The 19,944-nt window shown below is 42.1% G+C and overlaps 1 protein-coding gene across 1 annotated transcript in view; it reads right to left on the reverse strand.

The window, feature by feature from the left end:
- The window catches only part of LOC140739509 (dedicator of cytokinesis protein 2-like), a 651,201-nt gene that overhangs the window by 422,897 nt on the left and 208,360 nt on the right, over positions 1-19,944 (reverse strand). The window contains exons 23-24 of the mRNA XM_073067873.1: positions 13,326-13,434; positions 9,179-9,249 (exon numbers count right to left, since the gene is read on the reverse strand). Coding sequence (XP_072923974.1) covers positions 9,179-9,249; positions 13,326-13,434 — 180 coding nt within the window. The remainder of the gene's footprint in view (positions 1-9,178; positions 9,250-13,325; positions 13,435-19,944) is intronic.

A 19,944-nucleotide genomic window follows, 5' to 3' on the forward strand; every position in this document is an offset into this window, starting at 1 on the left:
AGCCCACCAGGAGGATTTAGACTTGGGAATAACTCCACAATAGTTTCATGGACTGGAGAAATAGATGAATAAAAAATGGAAGCGGGGTCATAAAGTGATGTAGTGAATATAGCTGCTGCAAACACACAGAGGACTTGCTTTGTTTGCTCCAACCAGGACACCAAGCAAGGGACTACTAGAAGGGTAAAGGAGATGGTTTGTTACAGCTATGGTGTCTCAGGCCAATTCTGCAAGAAGGGAAGAAGGTGAGACAGTTACCTATTGAAGCAGGCAGAAACCATGGCAAAACCTTCCCTACCCACGTTGACCACTAACCAGGTCATAGAGCTAGTAAGGATAGCTTCCAAGTCAGACAAGCAGCTATTTGCAGACCCCATTGCCAGAAATGGTCATTCGTGGATATACACAGTAGAGAGTCAGTAATGTGATATGTTAGTCGACACAGAAGCTTCAGTATTCATAACTACCCTTGCCTGTGACTGGAGAGGCTATTTACCTTACAGGTATAGGAGAGGGTCAACAATGAGGGTAGAAAAAAGTGAGCCTCTGGTACTTGAGTTAGAGAAAGTGCACTTTCCAGTGGAGTTATGAATATTGTTGAACAAGAAATATACTACCCTGGGGATAGATGCACTTAGTAAGGCAGGTGCTGTCATAGACTCTTGGACAGGACAGATTACATGGACAAGTCAGAGTCAGGAACAACCCTAATGAGCAGAGACTGGAGACAGGAGGATGTATTCAGATTGTGTCAAGATATCCCAGAATACTGGCTGAACACAAATAAGATTGTGAACCAGTCATAATAGACCCAATTAGACCAGAAGAATCACAAAAGCCCCTACACATTAAGTGGAAACAAAGGTCTGGACTAAAGAATGGTCCCAGAAGGATGAGTTGTTCTAAACTAGGACACATTGCCCAAGACTGTAAGATAACCAGGTCATACAATCAGAATTTTATATAGTGAGGATTTTGAATTTAGCAAGCTCAGAAGATGTTGGAATTTTTGTTGCTGTGGCGATAGTTAAATGTTTGCTTGTCTATGACCGATAATTTCCAGAATACTGTGTTTCAAAGCCTTACGATCTAAGATTCTGGAGGGTGGTGTGAATATGTGCTCAAAGATGTTTTGATGAATATTTAACCACTGAAGGTAACTAAAACATAAATGATTTGAGTTCAAAAATGTTGCAAGTAGTGTGGCCACACATGAGTTCACGAGAGAGAGAGAGGGAGAGAGAATGCATGTATGAGAGAATGAGTGCTAAGCAATCCGTTTGATAAATCTGTATTGGGGGATATTCAGATTAATCCAAGAGGAAGATCTGTTAATTGATGTAAAATTGTGTGTGGCCCCATCCATTCATCTTCTCTTTTCCTTTGAATATGTACTCATTTTGTGTTAAATGTTTATTCCAACTTTTTTTCAGTTTATTTATGAACTTCAGAAGTAAGAAAAATGTTAGCATGAATTTTTGTTTTGTCTTATCTCTGTTTAAAGTCTGTGTCTATTTACTTCTTTACTTTGGAATCAATATTAGAGATAGAGACCGAGATTCCACACAGGCCATGTCGAATCCAGATTAAGGTGTTGGAAATGTGAGTGGCCCAGCTCTAGATATGAGATTCCCACATTCTAGAAAGAAATTGACATTTTGGGAAATTTGTGATTTGTGTACACTCAATCTGGGAAATTTAAATTTCTTTTAGAAGGAAGATGAGAACACCTGTGGAGTGAGCTAAAACATTGCTTTTCTTAACAAGAATAATCCAAAAGGTTAAAAATACATATATTGGATATTGCCAATGGACAGATTGAGTTTTAGTTCTCTTGGAAAGAACATTCCAAAGTTGAGACATAGTCACAGGAACTGTCTCATAAAATGCAAATGTGACTTGGATTTAGGTCATTCCTGCCTCCTCGAATGCAAATGTAGGAAGTACTTGAAGACCAACAATGTCAGGTGAAATGCAAATGAGAGTACACCATTTCTGACCATAGAGAACCTGAGGGAGCACAGCAGAGCAAATGAGTCAGCCCCTAAAAATCTCATTACAGAAAACTTAAATAATGACCTTGAACCTCCTGACTGAAACAGACCTACAAATGAAAAGGAATGGGAATGCAAATGCAGTAGACACAGAGAGAGCTTGTCAGCAAGTGTTAAAAATATAACAGTTCTGGAAGGTAGTTGATTAATTATATAGATCAGAACATAAAGTTATCGGGAAAATAGATGGGAGGGATCGGGTTATGGCAGAAGCATAAATCCACAATCTTGGCAGACTGAGAAAGAGACAAGACATTGCACATAGCATCAGAAGCCTGCCTCCCCAGCCTGAATGGTGAGTGAACACAAATCAGCTAGTCCTTTCAGTGGTTGGGCCAACAATTAAAAGGACATACTGGGGAGGGGTGCAGTGGGGGGGGGGGGTGAGGTCCTTGCAGCTATTCAGTTGGAGACCACCCCAAATCCTCCTGTAGATAGATTAAAGAGACTGAGAGACAGTTGTCAGATCACTCTGATAATCTTCTGTCATGGCATGGAATGTGAACCAGAAACAAAGTAACCTTTCTGTGACCCTGCTCCAGAGTAAATACTGGCCGCCACTATTGATAGTTTTAGCTATCAGAGATTGAAAGGATGAAGGTAAGTGATCAAAGTATAATGGGCCAGTAGGGAAGGAGGCAACAAGCACATGAATTTCAAAGCTGCATTTTAAGGACTGGTTGAATTAACAAAGACAAATATGTCCAAGAAGGCGATGTGATCAAATTTCTGGAACATTTTATTGCCATCTCATATCCATCTCACAATTGTCAATTAGAGATAAAAGGTAGTGTATATGTAGGTACGCTTCGGGATATGATAGGTTGGTAATTGAGGAAGGGATCTGAAGTGAAGGTAATTTTTGCTGCTCCTTCATTAGATCCTCAAAGTTTATCCTTCCTGCAACAGATTTCTGTTGAAGAGCTGTCCTGTTGGGGGGGCGGGGGGGGGTGGTAGAGGAAGGGGCATGTCTTATTCTGAAAGTTGCTCCCATCATGATTGGTCAGTTTAGAAACTGCAGCAGCTTTTCCCATTGGTTAGTCACCTGGTATCCAGTTTCAAATGTCCCAAGTATAAAATAGCACATGGAAGGGACTTGCTCTCTCTTCCTTTGTTTAAGGCAAACGGTGCACATAACCATTGGGAAGGTATGCTCTGTGTGTGCTTTTAGCTAATGATCTTTGTTGAATATTCAGCTTTGTAGTTCCTATAATTTGGGAAACATGAATGTTTGTTCAAATTTTTATTGTGTGTAAGTAAATGATTAATATACTTATTCACAGTCAGTGTTTCCTGTCTCACTTCATAGATCCATGAACCTGATTCAAACTTATAGGGACCAAGAAGAGGATATGTTAGAGAGTACTCTGGAATATGTGTAAATAGCAGATATTAATTCAAGCAAGAACCAGTCTTTGGTTCTTAATGTAAATTGTACATTGCAAGCTTGACCCAGCAAAGAGGTGTCTCTCACTGTAGGTATGCAGTTCAAAGGAAGCAATGTCCACCCAAAGTATTGAAGTAGACAATGTCATTGTAACTATTGAAATTGTATTGAATCACCTGCTGTCACCTTTGATCTTAAGACTATAAGAATGTAATGTACATTAAAGTTGTGAAATTCTACCAAGAAGGTCACTATGAGAATATCTGTTTGTTGTGCCGAATAAACACTTTCATTCCTACAACTTTTCCATTTTCTCCAGTGACTTAGTCACTACCACAATATATCCTTCAATGTTTTCATCACTCCAGGTGAGTTTTTGTATATTTTATAGTTAATGCTGGTACCACAATTTGTCTGCCTCTGAAATTTCAGATGTAGTGATTTTAAATATGTGATTTAGAATCAAAGTGGTAATGGTGGTTTAGGGTTAGAACTTGTTTTTATAGTCTATCTTTCCTATGCTTGCTTGTATTTATCTATAATTATCTATATATATGTAATTATTCAGTGAACTTTAAAGTAAATTTTCTAGAAGCTTCTTAGTTTTTATGCTGCAGATGTCATAACATTTGAATATGGCCATTTTATAGCTTAATTGTTCATTGTTATCACTGGGATGTTGTTATCTTTTCAGTCAGAGTTAGGTGTTTTGTATGAGACAATCATGATTTATTGGTTCTTGGCTCTTCTTTCTTTGGTAGTTCTTTTCACTGTAACACTTAATAAAATGGCTGTAAGCATCAAGTTTTAAGCCTCATTCATGACTTTGGAAACTCTGAAACGTAAAAACATTAGGATCCAACAGAGGTTCTATTAGATCATTGCAACTTGTAACATTTTATACTGTAAAATGTCTGACAATGTCTTATGTTACTTGCAGTGCTTGAATTGAACACATTTCATTTATCATGCTTGCTAATTCTTAATGAATACTTAAAAGAGTTTTGTTTTATGCTGCTCTGTAAGCCTTGACGGAAAATTTCCAAAGCATAACCCATTTAACACTTGAGGTATTTTCACCATGTAATTCAACTTTAAGTGTACACTCAGAGTTTATTGTTAATCCTAAAAATGCTTTCAACATCTGGGAATGTCGCACCACCGGAGTATTTCTTTTAAAAGCTAACGTTAAATCTGCAGCTACCACTCTTTGAGCAGTGCCTTCTAGATGGTAACAGCCAGCTGAGAGAAAATAAATAAAAATGAGTTGTTTGTTTAGAAATTGTCCTCAGTTGGCTTTTACCACTGGAGATGGCTTGTGAACCAGACCAGAACAACAAAATCAAACTCCCCTGTTATCTGAAAGGATTGCTGTGAAATAAGTCACTGTGAGCAAAGGCAGTAGAGTAAAACAAAATGTTTACCCCTGACATGCCATTAATTGGCAACCTCAATCAAAGCTGTGCTGAGAAATAAAAATATCATTGAGTCGTACCGCTCAGAAATGGCCCATATGGCCCACTGAATCTCTGCCAACATTCAAATACTCATTTACTCTAATCCCATTTTGTTTTTCTCATGTTACCTCAAAGATCCCTGCATATTCCACCTCTCACTTACACACTAGTGTCAATTCACAATAGGCAATTAACCTGCCAACCTACACAACTTTTGGATGTGTGAGAAAGTGAGAGCATCCAGGCAAAATCCACAGGGTCAAAGAGAGAACAGGCGAACTCCAAACACAGAGCACCTGAATTCATGGAAGAACTGGGTCTCTGGCGCTGCAAGGCAGGAGCTCTGCTGTCTCTTCCCTGATCCCATTTGTCGCCTCTCCCAAGTATGGTCAGAGTGGATGTTTCCAACATCAGAACTGATCTATTTTGTTTAGGGCGGAGGAGAGAGAGGCTTACTTAGCTTCACTTGGGAGTCAATGGTTCTGACAATGTACATTGGCAGTGGAAAATCTGTTAGAAGTACTCAACAGGCTGAGTAGCATCTGTAGAGAGAAAGGATTTATCCACGTTTCTTGTCAAAACCCTACATCGGGACTAAGAGTGCAGCCAGGAATGGATAACTCAGAAAGGACAGTATTCTAGATAGGGATAGTGACAACTCTCACTTTGATTAGCCCAAAATTCTTAACAAATGACATTTCAGGGAAAGAGATGGTATCACAAAAGAAAAGGTAGTTTTAACTAAGGTAATTTAGTTCAAGGTTCACCTGAAGTTTGGTTTTAGAAAGTGAAACAAGACTGAACTATTTCATAAGCTCATGGCAAACAGACTTTATGGCACAATTAAAAGGAGCATGCAACAATCAAGCTGTAATGCTTGTGAGTTTTTCCATTATGAAATAAACAGGCTTCAGGGCAAACATGGGTAACCTAAGGGCAAAATTGCAGAGGTGAGTGATCGACTGCACATGGACTGACTGCTTCCCTTCCACACTTTAAATCTTTACACTTCAATGAGATATTCCTGGCAACTAAGTTAAAGGACAATCCTAAAAGATACCATATGAATATTTAAAACAAAGAAGTAACCAGGGAAAGCATAGGACCAGTGTGTGTGTGTGAAGCCATGGGAGATAAGCAAATACTCCTTAACTGTGGAAATAGTCATGGATGCTAGTAAGTTCAGGAAAGTGAACGGTGCTACTATAATGGTGCTAGACTCTATTCATTTAAGAACAAGTAGGTTCCTGCAGTCCTGAAGAGCATGAAAATGTCCCAAGACCTTGAGCAGGTGTATTGTATGACAATTTAGGAAGCAAGGGAGGAGACTGCCTAGGCACTGGGAGATATTGTTGTATTTTAAATAGCATGGATAATGTACTGAAAGATAAAGGAAAAGTATACAAAGGGTATAGATAGGGAAATGCAAGTCCACTTCTCCTACTAAGGTTGGATGAAATTATAACTAGGGTGAAAGGTGAAATAGTTAAGGAGAACCAGAACGTGGACTTCTTCGCTCAGCGGGTGGTATGTGTATGGAACAAGCTGTCGGTAGAGATGAAATTTCAGCATTTAAGGGAAGTTTACATGGATGGGAAGGTATGAAGGAATGTGTCCCAGTTACAGGTTGATGGGACCAGACAGAATAAAAGTTCGGCATGGACTAGATGAGCAAATGGCCCATTTCTGCACTGCAGCACTCTTTGATTTATGACGAGTAGGGGATGGCTTTATTTATGAAGGGCTGCAAGGACAAGTCAGGGAACTGCAGCTAGTGAGAGTTACATCTCTGGAGGAAAAAGTTACTGGAAGCAATTCTGAGGAAGAGGATTTATTTACATTTTGAAAAATTAGGAATAGTCAGCATGGCTTAGTTTGTGGGAGATCATATCTCATAAGTCTGAATGAGGGCTTTTGAGGTGGTGGCCAAGATGACTGATGTGGACAAAGTAGTGGACATTGTCTATATGCACTTCTGCAATGCCTTTGATAAATTCCAATTTGTAGGCCGTTTTAGAAGGTTAGAACATGGGATCGCGGATGAAATAACAAAAAAATTAGAGAGTGGTAATGAAGGATGATCTGTCATATGTCACAGGGTGTGTGTCCTTCACTGTTCATCATTAGACTTGGAGCATTATGCACTGTTCTGGACATCATGATATAGGATGGATGTAATTAAGCAAAAAGGCGTAAAAGAGACTTACAGGAATTTTGCATGGATTGGTAGTCTTGAGTTATAATGAGCAATTGAATGGTCTGGGGCTGTACCCTCTGGAGGGAAGGATAACATTATAGATGTTTACAAACTTACATGAAACACAGATAAGGTAGATAGTCCCTGTCTTTTTCCCAGAGCAAGGGAGTCTATGCCTCTCAAAGTCCACACCTACATCCCTGTTGTCAGAGGTGCAAGTGGGCAAGGCTGGCTAACAGGGCTCTGGTGAAGCTCTATAGGCTAATCCCCTGTACAATGGATACAATGGATTTCAGAAATATTGATGAACCCCAACCCTTCCATCGTCTCTGGACGTTGGAGACAAGGGGCCATCAATGGCCTCTGGGATCTAAGGGCCCAAAAAGCAGAAGAAGGGAGTCTATATCTGGAGGGTGTAGGTCTAAGGAGAAGGGGAAAGATGTCATGAAGAGTTGCAGGAGAAGTTTTTCACAGTGCGTGTGGTGGGTATGTGGAATAAGCTACCAGAGGAGATTGTAGAGGTGGGTACAGTTGAATATTTAAAAGTCATCTGGACAAGAACATAGACAGGAAAGGTTTACAAGGATAAGGGCCAAAATCAGGCAAATAAGATTTGTGTAAATACGCATATTAATCATCATGAACATGTTCAGCCAAGAGGCCAGTTTCATGCTGTATATCTTTATGAATCCATGAATGAATCTATGAAACTTTTAATCAATAACATCTTGCTTTAAAAAGGCCCTTTCGGTCTTTGCCTGATCTGTTAGTTGTGAATACTTGACATACGGCTAATGAAGTCACTGTCTCATAGTGCCAGCAACCTATGTTCAGCTCTGCCCATCTGCAAGCTCTCCTTGTGATTGCCTGGATTCCTGCCAGTGCTTTGGTTCCTCCCCATATCTCAAAGGCCAGATTAATTCGCCACAGTAAATTGTGTGTGATTACATGGTAGAAACAAATAGGACTCAACAAGAATGTGGAAAGAATAAGGAAAATGGGTTAACGTAAGAGTAGTGTGATTGGGTGGTTTGTGACAGTATGTCGTCAGTGGGCCGAAGACCCATCGCTCTTTGATACTATGCCTCATATGTTATTTCTCATGTCTCATCTGGTACATCGTCCTTCACTTCCAGATTAAAATAAATGATTGTGGTAAAGGTTTTGAAATAATGTTAGAGGAAGATAGCATTAAGATGGAAAGAGTACAAGGGAGCTGGCAGGACTTGTGGGCTTGAGTTATGGCGAGAGGTTGGGTAGGCTAGGATTTTATTGACTGGATCACAGGAGACTGAGGATGATCTTATAGAAGTGCATAAAATCATGAGGGGCATTGATAGGGTGAATGCACACAACCTTTTCCCCAGGGAATGTAAAGAACTAGAAGGCATGGGTTTAAGTGAAAAGGTGAAAGATTTATAAAAGGACCTAAGGGGCCACGTCTTTATTCAGAAGTGTTGGCACGTGGCCAAGTGGTCAAGACGTTGGCCTAGTAATCTGAAGGTCACTCAGCTAAGGCAGTGTGTTGTGTCCTTGAGCACTTAACCACACATTGCTCTGCGATGACACCTGTGCCAAGCTGATTCAGCCCTTGCCTTTCCGTTGGATAACATCGGTGGCGTGGAGAGGGGAGACTTGCAGCATGGGCAACTGCCAGTCTCCCATACAACCCTGCCCAGGCCTGCGCCCTGGAAACTTTCCAAGGCACAAATCTATTGTCTTTCGAGACTAACGGATGCCTATTATATTGCTATTATTAGGTGCACATGTGCAGCGAGCTACCAGAGAAAGCATTTGAGGCATGTACAATAATAAGACACTTGAACAAGTATATGGATGGAAAAGGTTTTGAGGGATATCGGCCAAATGCAGGCAAATAGGAGTAGTTTAGATAGACATCTTAGTTCATATAGAGGATATGAGCCAAAAGGCCTGTTTCCATAATGAATGACTCTATGATTCTATATACAATTGTATAGCTTTTTAAATCCTTTTAAGCCTTTCTATTTCTGACTGAAGATGCAAATATAACACAAAAGTTTTCTCCGTAAAGACAATGCCTCTTCTGCAGGGTATATCTTACCTCAATAATTTGACGTCAAAGACTGATTCTACATCATGCAGCACTGAGGGCAAGTACTTCAAAGAAGCAACCTGGGATCAGGGAAGAGAATAAATAAAATGAATTAGTGAAGCCTTAGACGCCTACAGTTCACAGACATCAATTGCCTTCACAGTCTAAGAACTAATGGGCTGACAATAACTTGGTGTATTGAAGCCTTCACTGTTTCTGAAGCATTCATTAAACCACAGTAGGCTTGTTACATTCCTCCTCCAAGGTTATGAAACTTCCATACAGGATTCCCAACGTGCTCACCATTTTAATAGGAGGACAAAACAGCTCAAAATTAATTTCTACTTCCGATTCTCTGTGGAAAAAGTCTTATGTAAACTGATCTTCACTTTGGCCGAATCTTGGAGAGTGAGAGCTTCAAGAGTGGTGCTTGGACTAACAAGGCCCTCGAGTTTAAAATTCTGCTCCAGTTTTCTTCACTGCCATTTTTAACTCTCTAAGTGCAACTGAGCAATATTGTAAGGACTCAACCTGCAACATCAGCTACCCCTTTGCCTCCACAGATGCTGATTGACCGATTAAGTTCCTCCAGCTGCTTGTTTTCACTCAGAAATGTTATTTTAGTTCAATCAATGAGAGGGGAAGCATTAGCCACGTAATGGTGGTGGAGGCTTTGAGAGGTTTACCGGGACGCTGCCTGGATTAGTAGTCATGAGCTTTAAGGAGAGGGTGGACTGCCTTCTTTGGAGTGTTGGAGGCTGATAGCAGGCCTGATAAATATTGCAAAAATAACCTTTATTCGTAATGTATATGAGAAGAAAAAGTGCAAACTTTTTTATTTATGATCATTACATTTTGGTAGTGTTAACTTATTTTTAAAAATCTATAGTTCTATTTCCACCGATGTGACCCCTTGGGTGATATGCCCTTTCACTGCTGAGGTCCCTACACAACTCAGTCCTTCCAAGTACAACAGCAGAGGGAGTCTAGATTGTGGTACTTCCTCAAAAAGTCTCTGTATTGTTTGCACCAAGTTTCAGTGCATCCCACAGCCCCTGGAACAACCCATAGATTTGAAAGTCTTACATTACACAGTTGCTGGAGATGAATTGGAATAGGGACTTCTGTATCTTTCTCCACATCCTCTAAGCAAATCCACAGTCTGCAAAGAGGTGGGTGACTGTCTGTTCCCCTTCACATCCATCCCAAGTACATTGGGAATGATGTGTTATCTGTACAGAAAGAGCCTGACTCTGAGGGCCCCAGGCAGGGTCCAGGTGCCTGTTGGGGAGTTCTGGTGATGAGGCATTCTACCAGATTATTTTTAAAATTTTATTTATTTAAAACAATTTTTAAAAATTTTATTTTAAAACTATGAAAGGCATAATAAAGTAGACAAGCAGATCCTTTTACCCACAATGGACATGTCAAACCTTCAAGCAGAGAAGAGGAAAATTGCAAGTGAGGTAAGTCTTTTTTTACACAAAAGTGGCAGCTGGTCGGAATAGGCTGCCAGATGTAGTGGTGGAAGCAAATATGATCGAGACATTTGAGAGGCTTTTAGATAGATACATGAATATGCAGTAAATGGAAGGGTATGGATCGTGTACTGACAGAAGGTATTTCATTTGGTATCATGTTCAACCAGACGTCATGCTCCAGTCCTTTCCTATGTTCTATTTTGAAATGTCCAGCAAAATCAAGGAACACTTAAAGTCACTGAAAAACACGAGTATGACTAAAGTGAGGGCAGGAGCGAGGACGGAGGAAAGATCTACTCGGAATTGAAGGAGGTAGAGGAGGACCTAAGTGAATACTTTACTTCAGTATTCAGCCGTGAGAGGGACCTTGAAAAATGTAAGGTCAGCAGAAAACAGACCGTGACATGCTGATGTTTTTAAAAAGATGAGGAGCTGGAACTTCGGAAAGACTTCGGGATAGTGAAGTCGCAAACACGAGGAAATCTGCAGATGCTGGAAATTCAAACAACACACACAAAATGCTGGTGGAAAATGCTGCCTGGCCTGCTGTGTTCCACCAGCATTTTGTGAGGATAGTTAAGTCCTTGGGGCCAGATGGGATATTCTCCTGGTTACTATGGGAAATGAGGGGAGAGATTGCTGCATGTTTGGTGATAATGCAGCCTCACTGGCCACAGGAGCAGTCGCAGAGGACTGAAGGATGGTAAATGTTAAACTCTTCTTCAAGAAAGGTAAAGGGATGAATGGGGGATTGTAGACCAGTGAATCTTATGTCAGTGGTGGGGAAACTATTGGGGAGCTCTTAGAGGAAGGAGTTACAAGCATTTGAAGAAAGATCATCAGCATAACTTTGTGAGGGGTAGGTTTTGCCTTGTGAGCTCGAGTGAAATCTTTGAGGAAGTGACAAAGCATATCGATGAAGGCAGAGCAATGGATCTGGTGTATATGGATTTTAGCAAAGCATTTGATAAGGTTCTCCATGGTAGGTTCATTCAGAAAATCAGGAGTTACTGAATCCAGGGGAACTTGGCTGCGTGGATTCAGAAGTGGCTTGTCCACAGAAGGCAGAAGGCGGTAGTACATGGGGCATATTCTGCCTGGATTTTGGTGACCAGTCCACAGGGATCTGTTCTGTTGTAGGACACCTTCACTTTGAAATTTTTGGACAACTTGGATAAAGAAGACGAAGGGTGGTTTGGTAAGTCTGCAGGTAAGACAAAGGTTTGTGTTGAAGCTGACTTAGGTTACAGTGGGACATTTATTGGATGCAGAGCTGGACTGAGAAGTGCCAGATGGAGTTCAATCCAGAAAAGAGTGAAGCGATTCACTTTGGAAGGCCAACATTGAAGGCAGCAAACGGGGGTAATGGCAGGATTCCTAACCATGTGGAGGAACAGAGGGCTGTTGGGTTTCACCTCTATAGATCCCTCAAAGTTGCTGTGCAAATTCATAGGGTTGTTAAGAAGGCCTAAGGTATGTTGGTCTTCATTAGTTGAGACTCGAGTTCAAGAGCCACAAGGTAATGTTACAGCTTTATAAAACTCTGGTTAGTCTGCACTTGGACTGTTGCATTCAGTTGTGATCACCTCATTATAGGAAGGATGTGGAAGCTTTAGGAAGCTGCAGAGGAGATTTACCAGGATGATGCCTGGATCTTACATGGATAGGTTGAGTGAGTTAGGACTTTTCTCTTTGGAGAGAAGGACGATAAGGGGAGAGTTGATAGAGGTGTTCAAGATCATAAGAGGCAGACACAGCCAGAGAGATTTTCCCAGGGTTGAAATGCCTAATACAAGGGTGCATAACTTTATGGTATTGGGAGGAAAGTATAGTGGGGACATGGATGCATAGAATGCACTGCCAGGGGTGGTAGTTGAAGCAGGTACATCAGCAACATTTTAGACCACAAAACATAGGAACAGAATTAGTCCATTTGGCCTATTGAGTCTGCTTCGCCATTTCATCATGGCTGATCTATTTTCCCTCTCAGCCCCAATCTTCTGCCTTCTCCCCATATCCCTTCAAGTCCAGCCCAATCAAGAATCTCTGCTTTAAATTTTGAGAGACTTGTAAACTTAAGAGATTCTTATAAAGGCACATGTATGAAAGAGAAGTGGAGAACTATATAGGAGGGATAGCCTAAATTGATCTTGGAGTAGGTTAAAGGGTTGGCACAACATTGTGGGCCCAAGGGCCTGTATTGTGTTGTACTGTTCTATATTCTATGCTTTATGTATTGGTTTGTTTATGTATTGTCACATGAACCAAGATACAGTGAAAAGATTTTATTTGCATGATACTTATTATGCCATACATAAGTATATCAGGGTTGTAAGAATGAAAACAGAATGCAAAATGTAGTGTTGTAGCTACAAAGGAAGTGCAGTTGACTTGCTTCATTGCCCTGATTACAGATAACAAAAAATGAACTTGTTGAAAGAGGGATTTTGAAATGTGATAAAGGAGCAAAAGACTGAAAGTTATTTTCCTGCTGAAGGAATGCAGGAGGCTGAGCAACATCCAGTGACAATAACCTCCCACTGATTCTTGGTGAACCAATGAATGTGAGTTATTTTCCTGTAGCCACTTATGATGTGAAGACAAATCTTTTTCATTGCAGCACACAGAAAATTCCTAAGAAGTTACATCTGTAGTAGGCGAAGAGGCCACCTGACCTGCAGCAGAATTGTTGTCACTTGTTGGCTCTTCATCAGGTTGTTGATGGATTCAAACAGCCTTTTCAGTGATTCTTCAAACTCAGCTTGCTCCTTCTCTTCATACAGTCTAAGACAAAGAGAAAAGCTTTGTAGATGGGGGACCAAAATTCCATTTTTAAAACATAAGAAACTGTTTTTCATAAACTGAAAATAATCTGTGAACATTTATAAGTAAAGCATTTCTAAGAAAGGATTTTAACATTTTATTGTAGCCTTTATTAATACTGCAAACTGTTACGCCCGTGGCCTCCTCCTTTTTGAGAATCACAGGATCACTATTGATTTGAGTCAGGAGACCCAGGAAAAGAGAGAAAGACATGCAGAATCCACAAAGAGTTTGGAATGTGTCCTGGCCTCCGAAAGGCGGAACCATTGATAACGGCTATTGTCTCTTGGAGACAGAATTGTGTATTGAATCCTGTATGATGCCTCGAAGCCCCCAGGCAATGAACCGGGGGGGGGGGGGGGTTGGTGGAGGGATTGCATCATCCCACCCTGATTGACATCTGAGACCCTGTGAGTCAGGATAAAAGAGGGTCTGAGGAACAGCCCCTTTAGACACACCAGAAGAAACGCTAGTGATCCTGTAATAGCAAAAACTGGTGGAAAGGCCACGTGCGTCCTTTTCCATTTGCCCCGGAATCGGTGGGCCCTTTACCACAGCAGAATGGTTTTTAGCTAACAACGGGGAAATCAACTCCTAACGACTCTGGAAGGATTGACATCATAAAAGGAATGGGCAAGTTTTAACCCGTCTTTCTCTCCAACCAAAAAGCTGCAGCTTGAATGAACTACAGTGACTTTTATATTTCCATCGGACAATACATTATCCCCTAGACAACGATAGAGCTATTTCTTATTGATTATTATTATACCCGCGCTTTTAGATTTAGTATTGACGAAGTATATTATCTGTATGTTTGCATTGATATTATTTTGTGTATTTTTATCAATAAATACTGTTAAAAATAGTACCATCAGACTTCAACAGACCTCTCTATCTTTGCTGGTAAGTGACCCAGTTACGGGGTACGTAACAATTGGGGGCTCGTCCGGGATTTGACACTGAATTGGGAACCAGTGAATCGGGCTTGTAAGTCCAGACTTGGATCTGGTTACGCGAGTAGCCAGACGGGAAACCAGCAAAGATGGATGTGGGTGAATTTATAGAAAACCCGACTCTGGAGGCGCTAGAGGGAGCCACCAAATCAGACTTGATAAATTTGGCGAAGGGGTTAAACCTCGCAGAAGTGAGGTTGTCAATGAAAAAGCGGGAGGTACAAAGGGCAATACCTCAGTATTATATTGGAAAGAATGTGTTTGCAGCTGAGGTATTGGAAAATATCCCTGAAAAGGTACCAGCTAGTGGGACGGCTCAGTTAGAGTTGGAGAAATTAAGGTTGGAACATGCAATTAAGTTAAAGCAGTTGGAAGCAGCTGAGAAGGAGAAAGAAAGGGCCGAGAGAGAAAGGGATCATGCACTCCAGCTAAAGGAGTTAGAGGTGAAACGGGAGCAGGAAAGAGCTGAGAAACAAAGAGAGCACGAAATTCAGTTAAAACAGCTGGAAGCAGCTGAGAAGGAGAAAGAAAGAGCTGAAAAAGAGAAGGAAAGGGCCGAGAAGGAGAGGGAGGCAGAGAAACAGAGGAAACATGACTTGGAGATGGAGAAGTTAAGGCAAGAGCAACGATTTCAGGGGTCAGACTGAGAGGAGCGGTTTAATGTTAGTCGGGAGTTGAGGTTAGTACCTCCGTTTGAGGAGACGGATGTTGATAGTTATTTCTTGCTTTTTTGAAAAGGTGGCGGTGAATCAGAAGTGGCCCAGAGATCAGTGGGTGGCGTTGTTACAAAGTGTGTTAAAAGGGAAGGCACAGCGGGCATATATGCATATAGTTGTCCATGGAGGAGGAAGAGGAGGAGAGTTATGACAAAGTAAAGGCGGCCACTCTCCGGAGTTAAGATTTAGTACCTGAAGCGTATAGACAAAAGTTCAGAAATTTAAAAGAAGGGTGGAATCAGACATATACCGAGTTTGCCTATGAGAAGGGTGTGCTCTTGGACCGTTGGTGCACAGCAGAGATAGTGGAAGAGGATTATTGGCGTCTCAGGGAGTTAATTCTGATTGAGGAATTTAAAGGTTGTGTTTCAGAGGATATCCAGATGTATTTGAATGAAAAGCCGAATAAGTCCATCTCAGAATTTGCTAGGTTCGCAGATGAATATGCCCTAACCCACAAGACAAAGTTTTCCTCGAATAAAAGTTCCCAGAGAGACCGTGGGAATGATCGAGAAAGCCCGCCGGCTGAGGCAGAGGTCCCGCCGGGAGCTAGTGGTAAGATTGAGGGGGAAAGGCAAGACGGCCAGAGATTTCCGGGCTTGACCTGTTTTAATTGTGGAAAGGGGGGGGGGGGGGATATTGCATCTAGGTGCTTTGCTCCGGGGAAAGAGACAAGAAAAGGGAAAGCAGCAGTCCCTATCGGATGTGCCGTGGTAATCAGTAAATCGACAAGAGAGCCCCGGGTAGACAGAGTACGAGAAGGGTCTGAGACTTGTATGTCAAACGGAACCGTGTCTGTGAGGGACGGAGACACCCCAGTTCCAGTACGGATCTGGAGAGACACGGGGACTGAATTATCATTGATCAGCAGCAAGGTACTAGATTTTGGTCACAAGACGGGAATGGTAGCTGTGAAAGGAATAGGCAAAGGGATGGAAATGGTGCCCTTGCATAGGGTCATTATGAATTGTGAGCTAGTCTCTGGACCAGTTGAAATGGGGGTGCGATCAGAATTCCCGAGAACTGACGCGGACGTCCTTCTGGGTAACGATTTAGCCGGTGGTAAGGTTTGGTCAGCAATGACGCTGACAAGCCAGCCTGTGAGTGTTGAGGCTCCGCCCCTAGATTCCAAGATCTATCCCGTATGCGCGATCACTCGCAGCATGTCGAGAAAGGCAGCTGAGACAGAGAGCAGTTTAAATCAGGCCAGTATCGATTTGGCCGAGATGTTTTTAACGACCCTGTACCACGAGGGTTTAGAGGGTGGTAAAACGAAGAGGAGTAAAGTGAAAGAGAGTAAGGGAGAGGAGGTAGATCTTCCCTTAGTGAAGAGAAAAGTTCTAGAGGCAGGAGATAAAGATGAGAAACAGATAGAGCTGTTAAAAGGTCCAGAGTTGGACATGGATGATCTGTCTGGTTTGGCAGAACTGTTTGAAGAAGTTGAAAATTCTAAAGGTGTTCCCGATAATGAAATGAGGGCAGTCCTAGATGAAAAGGGTGCCCTTACCTTGAAGAAGTCTGCTGGGTTGGCAGATGAGGTTGTTTCAGCCCGCAGGGTTGAGTTTACTCCAGAAGGGAGTTGCCCAGAGAGTAGCTGGGAGAATCAGGGGAATTTAGAATTTGGACCGGGTACGGGTATTGAAAGCCTGGAAGAGGCAAATGTCCCGTTTGAGTGTGTCCAAGATGTGGATGCACGTGGTACTGAACCTAGTAACGGAGCTCAGAAAAAGTCTGAGGTATTTGATTCAGTTGAAAAGGAATGCAGTCCTTGTGGGTCAGATAGACTTGATTCAGTGAAGAAAGGGTTAACCTTGGTAATACTGGGAAGTGAGAGTCCCAGGTGTTTGTGCTCGAAGGTGTGTTAAAAGTTAATGCGGAGATCAAAAGTGGGGAGATGAATATTATTATTGAAGGAAAAGGGAAATATGTAGTTCCCAAATCGAATGAAGAAAATTTAAAGGCTGGATTGATATCAAAGGCAGCAACCAGGCTCCAGTCTGTATAATGAACAGGATTTGATAAGCGATCTCACAGTAAAGGAGCCATTAGGAGGTAGTGATCATAATATGATGTTTTTATCTGCAATTTGAGAAGGATAGGGGCAGATTGGAGGTGTCAGTGTTGCAGTTGAACAGGGGAAACTATGGAGCCATGAGGGAGGAGCTGGCCAAAGTTGACTGGATGGATAGCCTTGCAGAAAAGACAGTGGAACAGCAATGGCAGGTATTCTTGGGAATAATGCACAAGGTGCAAAATCAGTTCATCCCCCAGAGAAGGAAGGATTCAAAGGGGGGAAAGGGGCCTCAGTGGTTGACAAAGGAAGTCAGAGACTGCATAGCATTAAAAAAAAAGGAAATATGACAGAGCTAAGGTGAGTGGGAGGACAGATGATTGGGAAGTCTTTAAGGAACAACAGAACTTAACTAAAAAGACAATACGGGGAGAAAAAATGAGGTACGAACACAAGCTAGCCAGGAATATAAAGGAAGATAGCAAAAGCTTTTTTAGGTATGTGAAGAGAAAGAACAATGTTAAGAACAATGTTGGGCCCTTGAAGAATGAATTGGGTGAAATTGTTATGGGAAACAGAGAAATGGCAGAAGAATTTAATGAGTACTTTAGATCTGTTTTCACTAAGGAAGACACAAGCAATCTCCCAGATGTATGGATGGGCCAAGGACATAGGGTAACAGAGGAAATGAAACAGATTGACATTCGGAAGGAAACGGTGATGAGAAGACTGATGGGACTGAAGGCTGACAAATCCCCAGGTCCAGATGGTCTGCACCCTAGGGTACTAAAGGAGGTGGCCCTGGAAATTGCGGATGCATTGGCAATCATTTTCCAATGTTCCTTAGATACAGAATCAGTTCCTGAGGATTGGAGAATGGCTAATGTTATCCCACTTTTTAAGAAAGGAGGGAGGGAGAAAACAGAGAACTATCGACCTGTCAGCCTGACATCGGTGGTGGGAAAGATGCTAGAGTCCATTATTAAGGATGAAATAGTGGCATATCTAGATAGCAGTGATAGGATTGGGCCGAGCCAGCATGGGTTTACCAAGGGTAAATCATGCTTGACTAACCTGTTGGAGTTTTTCGAGGATGTAACCAGGAAGTTAGATGGGGGAGATCCAGTGGATGTAGTGTACCTCGATTTTCAGAAGGCATTTGATAAGGTCCCACATAGAAGATTGGTGGGTAAAATCAAAGCTCAGGGCATCGGGGGGAAGGCATTGACATGGATAGAAAACTGGTTGGCAGATAGAAAGCAAAGGGTAGCGGTGAATGGGTGTTTCTCGGAATGGCAGGTGGTGACTAGTGGGGTGCCACAGGGCTCGGTATTGGGACCACAGCTGTTTACCATTTACGTTAACGATTTGGATGAAGGCATAGAAAATAACATCAGCAAATTTGCTGATGATACTAAGCTGGGTGGCAGTGTGACATGTGATGAGGTTGTTAGGAGAATTCAGGGTGACTTGGATAGGCTGGGTGAGTGGGCAGATACTTGGCAGATGGCGTTTAATGTGAATAAGTGTGAGGTTATCCACTTTGGGAGTAAGAACAGGAAGGCAGATTATTATCTGAATGGTATAGAGTTGGGTAAGGGAGTAATACAAAGAGATCTCGGAGTCCTTGTTCATCAGTCACTGAAGGTGAATGAGCAAGTGCAGCAGGCAGTGAAGAAGGCTAATGGAATGTTGGCCTTTATTACAAAGGGAATTGAATACAAGAGCAAGGAAATCCTCTTGCATTTGTACAGAGCCCTGGTGAGACCACACCTGGAGTATTGTGTACAGTTTTGGTCTCCAGGGTTAAGGAAGGACATCCTGGCTGTAGAGGAAGTGCAGCGTAGATTCACGAGGTTAATTCCTGGGATGTCTGGACTGTCTTACACAGAGAGGTTAGAGAGACTGGGCTTGTACACGCTGGAATTAAAGAGATTGAGAGGGGATTTAATTGAAGCATATAAGATTATTAAGGGATTGGACAAGATAGAGGTAGGAAATATGTTCCAGATGCTGGGAGAGTCCAGTACCAGAGGGCATGGTTTGAGAATAAGGGGTAGGTCATTTAGGACAGATTTAAGGAAAAACTTCTTCTCCCAGAGAGTTGTGGGGGTCTGGAATGCACTGCCTCGGAAGGTAGTGGAGGCCAATTCTCTGGATGCTTTCAAGAAGGAGCTAGATAGGTATCTTATGGATAGGGGAATCAAGGGATATGGGGACAAGGCAGGAACCGGGTATTGATAGGGATTGATCAGCCATGATCTCAAAATGGCGGTGCAGGCTCGAAGGGCCGAATGGTCTACTTCTGCACCTATTGTCTATTGTCTATTGTCCAGTCATTTCAACGGCGTGGTACCACAAAGCCTGCAGATCACTTACAGGTTGAGATGGACGGTGATGCCTCACCCCCCCCCGCTATTGTTATTCCAGAGTGTGGTGTGAAAAGGCAGAATTTGAAATGCTGTTTGAACAAAGAGTTCGAACTGAAAACTAATAGCCTGAGGGGTCCTGAAGAGAAAACTAGCAACTTGTGTAAAATTAAAGAATGGGGTGGAAATTCAGAAGATGGTCTAAGTTTGGGACACAGTGTTGATAAAATAACTCCTATGGAAGAAGCGGGCGAAAGCCTATTTCGCCAGGATACCCAAGCTCCCCACGTGGGAAGTAACCGGAAAAGAGGCGAGGGTTAATGGGGACGCCATTTTTAAATAGCAAAAGCCGGTTTTATGGGATTTCGACAAAGCCTGTGAATAATAAAGACAACCCCATGGAAGCCTGTCTGTTAAATTTG

This window comes from Hemitrygon akajei, chromosome 15 (genome assembly GCF_048418815.1).
Source record: "Hemitrygon akajei chromosome 15, sHemAka1.3, whole genome shotgun sequence".
NCBI classification, from domain to species: domain Eukaryota; kingdom Metazoa; phylum Chordata; class Chondrichthyes; order Myliobatiformes; family Dasyatidae; genus Hemitrygon; species Hemitrygon akajei.